At 45.0% G+C, this 16986-nt stretch overlaps 1 protein-coding gene across 1 annotated transcript in view; it reads left to right on the top strand.

The window, feature by feature from the left end:
* Positions 1 to 16986, top strand: part of PRKAR1A (protein kinase cAMP-dependent type I regulatory subunit alpha) — a 310119-nt gene that overhangs the window by 281125 nt on the left and 12008 nt on the right. The window contains exon 10 of the mRNA XM_078654290.1: positions 12921 to 13002. Within this exon, the coding sequence (XP_078510416.1) occupies positions 12921 to 13002 (82 nt within the window). The remainder of the gene's footprint in view (positions 1 to 12920; positions 13003 to 16986) is intronic.

Genomic DNA, 16986 nt, shown 5'->3' with positions numbered 1-16986 from the left:
GGTTGCTTCTTTTCCCACTAGAGCCCAGTAGTTTAATGCAGAGAGGATGTGGCACAATGGCCAGAGCTGGCGACTTTGGAGCTGGAGAACCAAGTTCAAGTCTGCGTCTGCTCAAGATCCTGTGTTTATGGGCAAATCACTTCATCTTTATATGCCTACACAAAAGTTGTGTGTCCTGTATTCTACGGCGATGAGTACATGCGCTTCAATACCTTCAAGTTGAGTTTGTGCTGTATTATAAAAAAAATGCAAGCCGCCGGCACATATGCAGTGGAACAGAAAGCTACTCATCCTTCCAAAGCTGACGAAACCAACACTGCACCTTTGCAGAGGTTGGTAAAATAAGTACCACATCTGTGCTTAAAAGCAAAGGATGTAGCCCCTCTTTCCTACCAATATTTAGCTCAAAGTGAAGAGTGCATTTTGAGATAGGTGACGCGAGTAGTGGCAATCTAGCTTGGAAAGAAGACCATGCAGCTGATGGCTCTACCTAAATAAAGAACTGCTGCATGGACCGTTGGAATCTGAATTCTACTGCTGGTCCATTTATATATTGATGATGGCAAATATTTGTTTACCGGGTCCTGTTTTTTGTCCTGGAAACCGCAACCGACATGCAATGCGGGGAGGGGGGCACTGTGGTATGATTGAGGGGGGGGGGAGGGAGGGTGGACTGCAGCATACCTACCACCACCTGCCTTCTGCATTCACTTGTGGCATCAGTTGCGTGGCCAGTGTGCCATGTGCCCTAGGACAAGGTAGGAATGGGTCACCTGGCTGCTGTTCAAATCACAACATACAGCAATAATCAGGTTTCACCTCTAAATTTTGCTGGACACTTGGTTATGAATTGATTACAGATGTCTAGTAGAACAAAAAAGGAACTTGCTGCTCGTTTTTAAAATGAAAATTGATACAATTTGAAAAACACATTACAAACCCAGACCTCAGTCTATAGGGATTTTGATTACCATGTACGACTAAACTGTGAGATTGACTTTAAATGTAGGATATCCTTGAAATAAGATGTGGCGTAACTGCCAATGCTGCTGACTTTGCAGCTGGAGAACGAGGTTCGAGTCTCTGCATCAGACCAACATCCTAAGATTCTGGCCAATTACTTAATCTCCCAGTGCACACCAAAAATGTATGTCTCCTTGTTTAATGTAACTAATGCTAAGGTAAAGTGCTCCAAAACCTTCATTTCTAGTTCCCGCTTTAAAAAACTGGGGGGAAAACAGTAACATTATACGAGAATGTATTTGTTTTTAGTTCTCGCCTAGTCAGCGCATGCGCAGTCACTTCTCCCGCCTACGTTGAGTTCATTGTCCCACACGACATTGCACATAAATGATTTTACACTCGATTAAGATTTTGTGTGTGAATATCATATACAAAAGTATGGGCTCAGCAGGGAAGCCAGCAAAAAGGGAGGGTGGAAATTTGGCAATGCAGGTAAAGGTGGGCTCCCGCTGAAATGATTTACAGAATGTACTTTTTCTCCAAATTCATAATCCTTTTGAAAGAGGTTGTGCTAGTGGAGTGAGAATTAGAGGTGCATTGGGTGTCATCTGTGTTTTGGTGATAAGAGACGCCTTGTAATGTTTCACGGTTCCATAAAAACCAGAGGTGGATTTTGAAGAGTGTGACATCAAACTGTTTGAATTGTGGAAATGGGTGTAATATCAACTTTGACCTTCTGGTAAGCTTTGAATTATTGTGGAACTCCAACTATTAGGGAACCTTTCTATACTTAATAATAGTGTATCCGGCAATATGTTATGATCAAAAGTACTAAATACAGTGGATGTTTGATAGATACCCGCTTCCCTTTGGCAATCGTCTGAAAAGTCTTGCTCACTTTTTTGTAATGCAATTGTTTCAGTATTTGTCCGTCACAATCTTGATTGATCTTTTCTTTAATTAGACCCAACTTCCAAGGACAAAAGCTCAGTTATAATAAACACATTGTTTTAATGACGTTCATGTTAAGCTTGGGTAATGCAAATGCCTTCAAATTATCCCACACACACACTGTAAGGTAGATAGTCCTGTTCCAGTAGACAGGCCTCCTTTTTGTACTGAATTCTCCCATGCATTTGTCTCATCGAGTCAAAGGACTTCCTTTTCCAGATTAAATGAATGCACAGTTTGATGGTCTGGTACTCCAGTTGAATTCCAGCCTTGCCTTTCACTAAACAAGATGCGCGAAAGAGCAACTAGGACTACTGTGCATGCATTTTGCAAGCATTGTTCAGTTTATACCAAGCACCGCTTTTCAACTCCCTGTACCAGTACGGAATTATGAATTAAAATAACTCCACTAGTTTGTAGGGAAGGGCATTAGGCAAAAAAGTAAAAGTTACTTCCATAATAAGCTACACTACCATAGAGTTATTGCCCCATTAAGTTGCCAGTTCAACACTCATTCTGTTTATGTATTTCAACCTAGACAGGGAGATTAGGAAGTGTTGAAGGTTGCCATTATGTTTGGGAGGTAGAGGACTAGGGTGAGGCATTATTGAACATGTCGCATAGGTGTTATCATGGTGGCGCCCAGCTTTTTTCCTCCTATGGTGAGTAAAAATTGACATTTTATCCCATCCAAGACACAAGTTTCCCATGATTCTAGAGAAATGATGCCTAAGCATTGAGAGTACAAGTATAAATGTTAAGGTGATATATGTGTAATATATGTGTGTGTGTGTGTGTGTATATATATATGTATATATATATATATATATATATATATATATATATATATATGTATATATGTGTGTGTGAGTGTATATATGAGAATGAATTGTATTTCTGCCCTATTGATTTAAAATGCATGCGGTATTGATGATTGCATGAGCATTACCATTTTTTGGGTCTTGCTAACCAATATAATTGTGTAATAATGTGTAGCTGTAGATACACATGCTTCCAATACACCTGCCATCGATTGTTGGGCCCAACGTTTGCTACTTGCTTTTCTTGAAGTTTAAGTCACAAGAACTGTTAGGACGCCACCCTTACTCCACAATTACTGCTGCCACGGACTTCACACCAGTTTGTTTTCTTCCACCATGGGGTTTGGACATCTGGGAACGCTGCATTGGGAGGCTTTTTGGTCACGGATGCTTACCCTTTGAACCCTGTGATGAAACGTGGTGATTGTGCAGCCGAGAGCATCCGCCTGTAATGCCTTGACTTCAGACTAGACGTCACTAGCCATTAGATTTCACTGCATCTGCAGCTTTGACCGTTGACTAACCTTGAATGTTCTTTTTTGTTTCTTGAAGACTATATCAATGCAAGGGTATGAAATGTGCACCCTTCCAGTACTGCACTAGGAGTGACACTAAATAACCTTGGAGTGGCCAGCATGGGTTTTGTAATCTCTGCCTCTCCCCAGACCACGTGGCGAGTTCCTGTGAAGCTTATCGTGCCTTCTGCTGCAAGAGAACCCTCTATAGCACTGGAGGGAAAGACGGTGGGCTTACCATAAGATGCAGAGACCAGCATCATCCGAGATGTCAGATATCTGTGGACAAAACACGTGCCAGGCAGTCCAGTATCCCTGTAGGTCAAGCAGAATAGAGTCAGGAGGGCTTCGATGTCAGAAGAGATAGAGTTCCTCGAGCTTGCAGTAGAGCACACTTTGGCCACAGGCCAGAAGACAAGATAGACTTCACATGTCTCAACAGGCACTACAAGTCAAGTCTCAATTCCCACACCACCTTTCGATGAAAGCAAAGTACCTCTCTTGCAGGAGTCTCGGTTTTAGCCCTGAGACAAGCCTGAAACAGCACAAACCTTTTTTATTTAACTTCACCGTCCAGGATTTAAAAGGCTAGGTTGTCCCCAGTGATCCAATCGAAAGGCACAATGAGATGTGGGGTGCAGCAGAGTGATGCGTTGGTGATCCCCTCGTAGTTGGGGTGATGCAACAGATTTCGCCATGCACCGGTGGTGATGCGTTGGTTCCATGAACAATGCGTCGGTACGGAATGCGATGTAATGGTTTCTCCATGACATAGAGGCGATGCATCTATGTTCTCCACTCAGTGCTGGCAATGCGTTGGTTCCGAAGTTTGATGCCAACTTTCCTCCAAGATGTTGAAGCCATACTCTGAGCCGAAATCTACACTGAAAGCTGCTCTGTCACTGCTGCCAAAGCCTGTGCTGAAGCTCCCCTCCAAAGTTGCGCACCAGAGAGGGTTCGAATTTCAAGAAGGAACTGATTATTTGCCCAAACACAGGCAAGTCTCTTCTAAATACACAATGGAACAAAAGAGTAAAACATAGCAAGGTTGCCCCTTCACTAAACTAATATACAAAAGCTCTTGGTATGACACACACATCCAGTCTTTTTTTTATTGGTTCAGGGTCCACTTCATCTATATATCAGATAGTGCTGTCTCTAGTGTACATCTAAAAAGGTGTGTGCGTGTGTGTGTCCGCGTGTGTCTGCTTATGTCTGTCCGGTGCAGAGGGGCATATAAGTGCAGCTATAAAACACCCTTACAAAAAAACCTAGGAAGTGCTTCATGTAAGCAACCACCAGGGATCGATTGGCAGGTTCCCGCCAATTTGCTCACTAAATAGTCCTCATCTGCACCTCTCCGATGTAGGGGAAGGAACCAACACCTAAACAAGTTTGATGCACATATTTCCTTAGTTGAAGGACTGCACCTCAAATCAGTGGCACCTCTCCATTGAGCAATAAGGGTACTGTCTCCGATTCAACAACATACCTCACATCATTCCACCCTGCCACCACTTCCTAAGCACAGACAAGTTTCACCTTTCATGCTTATTTCCACATCCACATTCATCCAGCCCACCAACGCTACTTATGCTCTTAGGTAAGTGGCCGTTGTAGGAGGCTGGTTGGAAAGTGGGTTATTGGTAGGGGCAAATGTAGGTCTGCTACTGGCAATAAGGCCACTAACACATGATAGGACTCAGCATAGGTCTTAGAAAAGTATTCCTTTGCTCAACCGTGGTAAAGTGGCTGCAAGCAGACAGGCTTAACTTCAAAGACAGGTATGTAAAGCATTTAAAAACACCATTTCAGTAAATAATTAAGACACAACACAAAATAAAAATCCAACACCAAGTTATAAAAATAGGTAATATTTGTATCTTTTACATTACACCAAAACGAAAATAATCCACTGTAGGGAACCAGAGATATGAATTTTTAAAGATTAGTCACTTTCTAGTGCTTAGAAACCAACTGCGCCCCTTTAAGTCATTTCGTTTTCTCTGTCAGGGACACACCTTTATAAATTGTTCTGAAGAATTCTCACCACTGTAGTGGGCCGCCTTCTTCAGCAAGCGGGGTCCAATTACAACACCTTCCTGGCGTTCTGCTTGCGGGTCCCAAAGTATCCAACACACAATCCAAGGTTCTGGAATCTCCAAGAGGGTCCTTGAAAGTGTGAAACTTCAATTCCGCAATCGACTTGAACAAAACCCCTTACAAATCCACTGGTACTCCAGGCTTTGAATGGTTTGTGGGGCTTTCCATGTAAGCTCTGTTAACCTGTAGCTTGCAGGGAGTCCACTCTTAGTCCTTTGGCAGAAAGGTAATCCACAGGGCTGTAGTTTCAAATGGTGCAGTCTTCATAGGTCAGGCCTTAGAGTTCCTTGCACAGCAAACTTCAGCAGGGCATTTCTTGCTTCATTCAGTTTCAAGCAGCAGATCTGGAGGGCTCTGCCCCTCTCAGATACTTATTCAAAATTCTCTGGGTCAAGCACCAGGTCATTGCTGACCAGTGGAAGCAGGGCAACTCCTCATAGTTATGACCACATCCTGTGGAGTGTGGCATTAGTTTGTCCCAGAGTGCATCATTCTTCCAAATCCATAATGGCTGATTTTCCAGCAAGGAGGTAAGAGCTGGCTAAACACACCCCCTACCATCTGCACATACCTTTCCTAATCCTAGCCCTGACTCTGGGTCACGACTGTCATAGTGGACTGAAACCCAGGCCTCCCCTCTTGCCTTTGAAGAGCGTAGTTCACAACGCCACCTCCTGGCCTGGCATTCCTATAGAACAGCACACTGCCCTCCCAGCAACCTGGCTAATCCACTTAACTCTGACCAATCAGGGCAGACCACTGAAAGGCTGAATTTGGACTTACAAAGTCTCATAACTATTTGGATGTACACTTTAGGAGAAATTTAACAATATAATATTGTTGGATTTACTACTACCATTCTGGGAAGTCTTTGAATGGTCCGGCTAGTCCTCTCCTATCAATATTTATTAATCAATCACTTCCTACCATGTTAACCTATCGGCCATGGGGTTTGCAATAGGGAAAATGACTTGGGCCACTTTTCAAGAACCAGGGCTTATAAAAACCATATTTAATAAGTATTTCCCTAATATCTACAGGAACCCCACCCCCTGTGCAACTAGGGGAGACTTCAGGGGTTCTGAATCTGCAGAAATATTGCAGATCATCCTTACCCAATCCTTCTAGCATCAAAGTCGAATTTGAGCAGCTCTTTAATACAATGTGGGGAGTGAAATGTAAAATTTCACTTTACCCAGGCATATAAAAACTCATTTTATAAGCGCGCTCCTTATAGATAACTGACCCTCCACCCCTGGGGGTCCCTAATATGCATAAACATGGTAGAAGGTTACTTTTTAAGGGCCCCTACCCCCAAAGTCGAATTTGGGCACAATTTAAGGTTTAAAAGCTGTCCTGGCCACCAGTGCAGCTTTTAAACTGACCTCAGGCTTCAGCACTGCACACATGCTGGTGCAGAGAATCTGCTGGCCTCTAAACTGCCATGCCCAAGGATACTGGAGACTTCTAGGTAGTTTCAATCCCCTGCCCTATTACATACTAGGGGCTTAGGTGGTAGGTCATGCCAATTACAGGGGTACCCCACCATACCGTAGTGTACCCTAGTGTATGTTGGATGTCTTAACTGTATTCTAATGTGTTCCGTTTAGCTTGCCACTGGCCCTGGGCCTGGTTAAACAGAGCCCAGGGTCAGTCAGAGTACGTTACCACCAGTTCCCGTCAGCAAAAATTTGGGGGGTACCCAGGGCACAGGATGTCTTTGCAACATAGCCCTCCTTCCTCCCCCCCAACAAAAGGTGATGGGTTACTAACCTACACCCTGGTAGTCCTCATCGGCTAAGTGGAAAAACCTGGAAAGTCCATCTGCATTGGCATGGGCAACCCCAGATCTCTGTTCCACTGTAAAGTCCATTCCCTGTAGGGAAATGGACCACCTTAACAGCTTGGGATTATCCCCTCTCATCTGCATGAGCCACCTGAGAGGCCTGTGGTCAGTTTGAACACGAATGTGAGTCCCAAACAAATATGGTCTCAACTTTTTCAGTGACCACACCATAGCAAAAGCCTCTCTCTCAATGGCACTCCACCTCTGCTCTCTGGGAAGAAGCCTCCTGCTAATAAAGGCAACTGGCTGGTCAAGCCCCCCCTTCATTTAGCTGTGACAAAACTGCTCCAATCCCTTGCTCTGAAGCATCAGTCTGAACTACAAATTCTTTTGTGTAGTCAGGGGCCAGTAACACTGGTGCTGAACACATAGCAGATTTCAAAGTGTCAAAAGCCTTCTGACACTCTGGGGTCCAAATCACCTTTTTGGGCCTCTTTTTAGAAGTCAGTTCTGTTAGGGACCCCACAATGGTCCCATAATTTTGAACAAACCTTCTATAGTACCCTGTCAGTCCAAGGAATGCCCTGACCTGAGTTTGGGTAACAGGAGCTGTCAATCCAAAATAGTTTGGATTTCTGAATCTAAACTCGTCCATTTGGAGTATCGAGCGGTTGTAACTCACTCTAGTATTGTCATTGCTGACTCTAGTTAATGAGTAGAAATGTGCATTTTAGATAGCAACGAGTGCTCTCAACGTAAAGCAGTGACTTTACTGATAACATACCAAGATGCTGGAGGATAGCTGCCAGCCACTACCGTCTTCAGAGGGGGCTAGATGGTGCCCTGCCCGGGCTCTATTTGTTCAGCCTTAGAGAATGCAAGATGGCTCAATGAGTTCCTTGCACACTGCTGGCACTTGAGATGATCTGAAGGTCACAAGTCTGAATCCCAACAAAGCTGACTCAGCCTATCATCCTGCTAAGGTTGATAATGTGGTAGCCTCCTGCTGTCTCAGTGTACAGCATGGCATTCTTTCAGATGGATGAAAGGTAAAACGCCCATTCTGCAACGTGAGAAAACAGTTTATATAAAGAAGCCTGTGAAACAAGTAAAAAAGAACATGTTCTAGTTCTTTCACTGTCTCATTTTAGAACTGACGCATTTTCAATATTGTATTCAACAACCATGGTTGCTGCTTTTCTATTTTAAGCAACTAACAACCATTGCCAAAGCCAATAGTCCTGGCTTGTTGTTGGTGTAATGATACTTGCTGTATTATATATCTGGATGCAATGCCAGAAACAACATAATACTAGTCAGGAGGAACACTATGCTAAGCCCATATTTTTAGCCTAGGTGTTTTAAGCCACGCCCTTAATTACATTGCATACCTCCCAGTTTTTTTTACCACACTTAAGGCCCTGGAAACAACACCATGTTACCGTCACCTCACGTCCTGGTTCTGTGCATCATGCATGGCTCATGACTTCTAAGTTTTCAGATTACATATGTGCACGGGCATAGTGAACTCTCCCCCACCCCACCCCTTGCTTTAGGAACTACAGCTAGGTGAAATTCATGATGGGCCTCTTCTACTACGACTCTGCAGACAGAGGCTCAGCTCATAATTTGAAAAGGTGGGTGAGTAAATAAGTGAAGGAATGTTTGAATGGCTGAATAGATTAGTGAAAGGATAAATGGATGAATGAAAGGGTGAATGGAGAGATAATGAAAGAGGATGGATGAGTGAGTGGAAGGATGGATGAGAGAATAGGTAAATAATGGATGTTTGGGTGGAAGGGTAGATAGATGGGTAAAATGGTGTATGGGTGAGTAAAAGGATGGATGTATGAGTGAAAGGATAGATGGGCGAGTGAATTGGTGGATGGATGAATGAATGAAAGGACGGATGAATTTACAAGTGAAAGGGTGTATGGATGAGTGAAAGGGTGGATGTAAGGATTGATTGAGTGAAAGGGGGTAGATGGACAAAAGGATGGATAGATGAGTGAAGAAGTGAAAGGGTGGATGGATGAGAGAAAGGATGGATGTGTGAGGGAAAGGATGGATGAGTAATAGGGTCAATGGATAGATTCGTGAATGGATGAGTAGATGGGTGGGTGGAAGGATGGATGAATAAGTGAAAGGGTTATGGAGAGAGACAGGGATGGTGAATGACTGAAAGGGTGAATGGGTGGAAGGATAAGTGACTGGGTGGATGGATGAGTAGGGGAAAGGATGACTGGATGGGTGAAAGGGTAAATGGCTGGATGGATGAGTGAATAGATGGATGGGTGGAAGAGTGGATGGATGAGTGTATGGATGGACAGGGTGAAAGGGTGGATGGATGAGTGAAAGGGTGGATAAAGGGATGGATGAGTGAAATGATGGATGGATGGAAGGATACGTGGTGGATAGGTTTGCGAATGTTTGGATATAGATGGGCACACAGATGGAAGGATAGAATGAATGGTGAAAGACTGAATGATAGATATAAGAATGATTACACCTTGTAGCACCCATTATCTTAAGTAACATTTCCTATACATTGACTTTCACGTTTATATAAGTCATTGTCTCTATATGATGTGTGTGTGATGTAACACACTCCGACACCCCGCCCTACATACTTGGGATGAGTAGCCCTATAAACGAAATTAAATACACATGAGAGACAATCTATGTGAAGATGAAGGGCACCATTGGAGGGTGGTAGCAAGGCCGGACTGGCCGGACCAGGCATCAGGTGTTTTCCTAGGAGGCTGGAAAGGGGGGTTGTTTTTGTGACTGGGGGCTGGCACTGCAAAGTTCCTTGTATATCCAGTAGTTTTCAATCAACAATAAAAGCGGCCCCACTTGTTGTCAGGTGTGGTTCACCATTGTCTGGTGACTAATACCTGCTGGAGCGAGATGCAAGTTTTGAATCGTCTAAGGTAGCAAGCTGAGGGCATACTGAAAAAATTAAAGTGCACGATTGTCTCAACCTAATATAAACTTATTTTGACTTTTACTAACGTGGTTGTCTATTTACTTACTTTTATACTATTGCACGACCTCCTCGGACGTGTCTGTAAAACTTACCTTTTGTCCCAAAGTTTTGTCCTGAATTTTGGCTCTTTGTCCTGAATTTTTAATTCACCAGGAACCAAGGCCAGATCATGCACCGATACCCTAAACTACTCAATGTAGTGCATTACATCTGAGGTCTAGAATTTGGTTACCTCTGTCTCCCACAGAAGTGTAAAGACATCTTACGAGAATCCTGTCGACCAACCACACATGGTTTGCCCATTACTGCATTCCCAAACACCTGGATTCCCCAAAACGTGCAGTCCCAAGATATCCTCTCCTATTATTTGCTACATCTTCAAAAGTCAGGCGAGCCCCGCACTTCAATATGTCTCCACCTAGTGACCATAGCAGCTTACATGCAAAACAGGGAACATTCCTCTTCCCTCTTAAACATACCCGTAGGTTAAGACTTTGTGGAAGGTCTGAAAAGGGACATTTCACTCAAGGCTCCCACTGCCCCAGTATGAAACCTTAACATAGTCCTCACCAGAGTTATGGATCCCCCCCCCCTCTTGAGCCCTGCCAGTATCTCCCTTGGAAAGTGCCCTTCCTCGTCACAATAATTTCTCTTAGACGCAGTGGTGAATTGCAAGCCCTTGCACTACAGGAACCCTTCATTAAGGGTCACAACAACAGGGTAGTACTTCGAACTAGCCCTCAGTTCCTCCCTAAGATAGTTTGCTCCTTTCACCATAACCAAATGATAGAGCTCTCAGTCTTCTTTCCCTAACCTCACTCGGTAGAAATGAGAGATCTCCACACTCTAGATTTTTATCTCATGGTCTCAGTGTCCTGAAAATGAATAAGGAAAATATATAAGTGGCCAGGGTGAGCACACCCTGTCCCCCAAAGGACATGTGGGTTGGGGTCCTTGGACTGACTGGCCGCAACATGTTGTGCCAGCCATTACAGGACCTTTGAATGGTAGGTTTTGAGGGTCACAAGTAGGAGCATATATAAAGTGTGATAACATTTTAATCGCATTATAAATCATTTGTTGGTGGTGCCATACTAATTTTAGGAATTGTGGTATATTCCAGGGTGATTTTACGGTATTTGAAATGCTGATCCTTTGCTGGGATTTGATAATTCATGTTTGAGAGAAAACTGTGCTGCTGAATCTAAACGGAGAGCAAATTTTCTGTAAATTCACACAATCTTTCTCAGCAATGTGAAAATAAAGTCTGACACCGAGTAAAACATCTACTTCCAACAGAAGCCTCTGTCTGTTGATTATTCTGTGTTCTACTGCAGCCTCCTAGAGTGTTCTGATGAACAGCTAGAATGCTAACATTCTTACTTCTGACAAAAGTGTGGCAGACCTGAAACCATCTTGATTGACTCAATTCTAAAAAAACGTAAACCATTTCCTTTAGAAAGGAGGAAAATTAAGGGGTTCATTTTGTCATAGAAATGATGGTTAGTGCTGTAGAAAGTAAAATTGGGGCACGTTTTCTATGAGTTCTCAAATATCTTCCTCATCCATGGCAGTAAAACATTCTGACATGGAGACTGAAACATGTACTTTCAATACCAGCAGCATCCTGCCAGTTAACTCCCTGGTAATCAACTGCAGCTTTACCACAGTGCTCTAATGCTAGCATTCTGAATATATAACCAGTGTGGCATAACTGAATGCCATCTTGGTGGAATCAAAGCTGTAAAACTGAAAGCCTTTTCTAAAAAGGTTACTGCAGTAAATGAGGAATGTTGGATACTTTGATATCACACCCGCCCCACCAAAATATAAGCAATGGAAGAAGTGTGCAGATTTCTTAAGTAATTAGTGCATCAAATAATCAAGTGCTCACTTGCATAAACAAAAGCACCATAAAAATAGCAGCTAGTTTAAAAGCTTGTCACTATTTGAGAACTCCGACAAAAGAGTGCTTAATTGTGCTTTTTGGAGCACAAACCATAATTTCCCTGAGCAAAAAAATCCGCCCTACACCCGCCCCCGGTTTTGTTAATTTCTAAAGGAAATGCATTGGGTTTTACATTTTCAATTCCATCAAGATGAATTCATGTGTGCCACACTTTTGTAATAAATACAGATTGTTAGCAGTCTGCTTTTTCATTAGAACACTGTGGGGAGGGAGCGCGCCCAGTGGCACAGTTTAGGGCAGGGGGAAGAAAAAGGAGCAGAGGCAGTAAGTTGACCACTCCAGGCACTGGCAGCACCACACGACAGCTGGGAGGGGCAGTGGCAGAACAATGGACCATGAATGGGGTAGGAAGAAGGGGTCTAGCGAACCAATCATGCAGGACATGTGAGAGGCTGTGGCGTCACAACAGACCATGGCGGGCAGGTGGAACAGTGCATGTGCCCACAGCTGGACAACAGAGGGCAAGGCGGCAGGACAGTAGCAGTAAGCTGACCAAGCATGGCAGGCAGTAGCTGCAGTGGAAACCACACACACAGGGAGAGACTTAAGGGCACACACACTGAATATGGATGTCTATCTTGGAATGGTAAATTCATACGAAGGTAAAATAGCTGCTGCTCATTCCTATACCCGATTGTCTCATCACCACAATTAGGCTGAGGACAGATGCTCATTCCTGAGAGCAGATCACATTTTCAGGGATTGGAAAAGGAATTTGAAGTAATCTGCGAATAGTGCCCGCACAGAAGACCTATTTTTAATATCCGACTGTAACACACTGCAGAAATGTATAGTTTAAACCAACTATATTTTTTGATTACAGGGTACAGCTGCTGTACTTCAGCGCAGGTCTGAAAATGAAGAATTTGTTGAAGTTGGAAGACTTGGGCCCTCCGATTACTTTGGTAAGAATTTAGTATGTGCAGATTGGCATAAAAATATTGTGTTAATTTTACTGTCCTAACATTCAACACCACTTAAGCTTTAAGTGTATTTTCAGCAGAGGCCTTATAAAAGTGTAATTGTCAGTTTGCGAAATGCGAGCTATGTGAAGGTTAAGAAAAGTTTACTGTAAAAGTAATTTTAACAGAACTCTTTTTAGACACAGAAGAAACAGAAAGCTCTTCATTTTTTAATCATTATGCTTCTCCTAGCATTTGTCAGAAACCTCGGTCTTTTGCTTTAGAACTAGTTTACACATTCACATGTATGTTTCTGAATTCAGATGTAAAGAGTGGCCCGTGATTTTTATGGGCCGTCCCCACTGATATCCAGCTTCATGCAAAATTAATTTGATGAAGCAGAAAAGGTTGTTTCAATGTAAATGGAAACCCTGATGTTTCAAACACTCTAAACAATGATAGTGAGGATAAATGAATACATAAGTTTGGGGAGTGAAGGAATATTCTGAATGTATTCTGCAGATCGACATAGCTCCAAAGTATTCCCTTACTGTGGCTGCAGAGCATTGTTCTGTTACTGGCCTGGCAATGCAACTTTTCTTTATAAAACTGTTGCTACTGATGGCTACTTCTTACTGCAGAATCATCACCTTTAAAGAATACCCAGGCGCCTGGCTGGATCCAGAATTGTTCCTCAGCAGTGCTCTTGCGCTCTGCTAGAGGACGCCATATGGTTTCATCTTGACATTATTCCACCCTGGAAGTGACTGGCCCCTACTCGCCAAAGCCAATTGCTTTCTTTGTGCACCTTCAAATGCAGACAGGGAGCACTGTTAAATTTTTCATCAGTTTGTCTAGTGTTCTTACCTGAATTCCAGTATGCAAGAGAACCCTATCTCTAAAAATGCAGGGTTCAAACCATACCATGACTGTGGTAAAAAGATGCCTGTTATGGACGCACAGAAGGTGTGCCTCTGGTGAGCGGGTTCTGGGTATGACTCCAGTTCATATAAGGAGCACACCTGAAGGTGATTCAGGACTGTAACGTGAATCAGCATGTCATCAAACATTGAAAGAAGCCACGCAAGTCTCACTCTAAGTCGAGAGGCACAGACTGTTTGCGCTCAATGGGCCACTCCTACAACAGGTTGTCATTGCGGTTAAAGTCATCAGGTAAGTCGAAGTCCAATTCGAAGCGGAACTACAAGAAGGTGAAGCAGGACTTGACCCTATCACACCACTCTCTATTTAAAGAGAAGTCACAAGGGTGCCATGGGGCCAGTCTATCTAGCTTCAGATCTCTGACTGAAGATCTGATTCCACAGTTGATCCCTATGTACCCCAATTCCCAGAGCCTTTGGCCACAATACAGCAGGTCAAGGCATTTAAGGTGGTGATGCTACATATTTTAGCTCTCTTCTGCTCCCGCTTGTGCACACCTTGTGCACCCCTCCCCCCTTTAGAATCCATAGGAGGCTCCAGCAGAATTACTGGCCCCCGGAACCCGGCTTGGGTTCTGCCTAGACTCTGGTGCAGACGTCCATTCTGGTTCTTCTTCGTCAGTGCCAGTCGTGACTTCTCCATCGAAGGTGATCCGTTGCCGACTCTGGTGTCCAATCTGAGGTGAATCCGTCACTACCCTGACCAAGGTCGCACTGTGACTCCCATTCAGAGTGAGCATACCAATTCCCATACTTTCTGATTCTTACATAACACTCCCTCTAACACAGAACCATCCTCAGTTGCTTCACCAGCTTTTCGGTTCAGACTGCAACCACCATTTGCTGCGACTTGACGACGACAGTGGCATGGTCTACACCCATATTGTGATGACCATTTCTACATGGATTTTCAAGAGTCCAGTGGGCTTTATGCTTCCCTGCAGTAGTGCTGTATCACCATCACCCCCATGTTGTCAACAGAAGAGAGTCCTTCCTTTGCTGTAGTCATCAGATGTGCGTATGAGGTCCTGAATTTACAACGTCCTTCTGTTGAGGGTAAAACAAATGTGCGTACCGAAGTGTTCGAGGCATGTGGGCTGCTAAATTCATATCTTAGCATTAGATCGCCGCCTAGTGTTGGGTCCGGATGATCGCACATTGTTGTCCTGGAAGAGTCTTCGAAGTATCCTGAGATAGGTGGCTCCTCCCCTGGACTACAGTGCGCATGGGCATCGGCTCCATCCCCAGATTGTTTTTTTCCGCCATTGGGTTCGGATGCGGTCTCGACGTCTCTGTCGGAACCGAGAAAAACTAACTTTTTACGGCCAAAAGGCCTTGTATTCTTTGCGTCGGTATTGTTTGCGCACGGTCTTGAGTTCTTCCGTCTCTTGGAGTCGGAATCAACGGAGTGCTTGCACTCTTCGGACATCGAGGCCTTCTCATCGCGACACGACGCAACTTTCCAGCATGGAGCGGAGTCCGTTTAAGTACTGTCCGCTCTGTGGGTCCAAATACCCACATATCGACGTGCACCCGGTCTGTAACAAATGCCTTTCACCAGACCATAACGAAGACAACTGCAGGGCCTGCGCAAAATTCAGGTCGAAGAAGACACTCAAGCTTCGGCGCGCGGTGCGCCTTGAGGCCAGACAAGCGGCCCCGGATCCAGAAAACATCTTCGGCGACCGAGAAGAGGAGGACCAGAGCCATCATCTTCAAATCTCCCCGCCCGAGACGGAGGTCGAGGCAGATCCGGAAGACGACGACTGAGTCGTGGATCAAGGCCTTGAATACGTCGACGAGGTAGGGGACGTCGAAGAGATTTATGGGGCTGCGGAAGATAGCTATGGGGACGAGCTATGCCCCGAAGGTTACGAAAATCAAGATCGGGTCACGGGATCGCCTGTCGGCCTTACCCAAGACCCCGTACCGCAAGCCACGGCCCCGCCTTCAGGCCCGGCCACGGACATACTTGCTGCGCAGCCCGTATCGAAACCGAAACTGAAACCTACGGTATCGACTACACCTAAAATGGCCGACCCGAAAACGAAACCGAAACTTATCGATTCGAGCGACCCTAAGATGGCGGCCGTACCACCAAAAACGACTACACCCCCTGCTTCATCGACTCCGTCGACCTCCGGTCCACAAAAGTCGACTCCACAGGGTCGAAATCGGCGCCAGAGGAGGGATCCTCTAAGAAGGGTGGTCGGCACGGGTCAACCGCTGCGACGCCGTCAAAGCCAGCGACACGGCTCCGGTTTCGACTGGGATTCCGTTAGTCGGACGCGTGGTGGTGACGGAGCCGACAAAATCACACGGATCGAAGGCTGGCACATCTGCGCATCGGTCCAAGGACTCTGGGTCGGCGGCTGAGGCATCATCGTCCAAAACTCAGAAGGGCCGACAGGACGTCGGATCCGAGGGCAAGGTCAAGACCTCCTCGTCGGCGCCAAAGGCCACTGTAAGTGACGCGTCCCCCATCGCCTCTTCACTACAGAGAATCAGGGAGAAGGCCTCTGCTACGCCGGCTCCGATGCCATCGCCACAGAAGCCGATGGACATTCCGGTGAAGCCTGCGGGTAAACTTCTCTTCCTTCTGCCGCCAAAAGAGACGCCAAAGGCCTTTTCAACGAAATCGACGCCAAAGAAGTCGGATTCTTCAACGGCAGGGGCACTTTCAAGTCGGGTACTCGACTCTGAAGAGGATTCTGAGCATTTTATCGACGCAGACACGGGCAAATTGACCCTTTACAAGAGGAGGATCACTTCACAGCCAGTGGACTCCTATGTCATCCCCCTAAAGAAAAAAAGGCTTCCTCAAGACGCTTCAGGCCTCATGGAACCTATCCAGCCTCCTCCAAGAAGGAGCCCAACTCCTTCCCCAGAACACTCTGAGGGTGAGGGATATGTTGAAGATGACCAATACACTTTCCCCATCAATGAACCAGATGCACAGCCGGATTCATATGATGACATTGGTGACCAAGGCACCCAAGATGTGGGGCAAGACCCACAGCCTTTCACTGCACGTGCATCCCCAACA

This window comes from Lissotriton helveticus, chromosome 7 (genome assembly GCF_964261635.1).
Source record: "Lissotriton helveticus chromosome 7, aLisHel1.1, whole genome shotgun sequence".
Classification (NCBI taxonomy): domain Eukaryota; kingdom Metazoa; phylum Chordata; class Amphibia; order Caudata; family Salamandridae; genus Lissotriton; species Lissotriton helveticus.
Note: the sequence above shows the minus strand (reverse complement) of the source record. Positions and strands in the feature narration are given on the sequence as shown.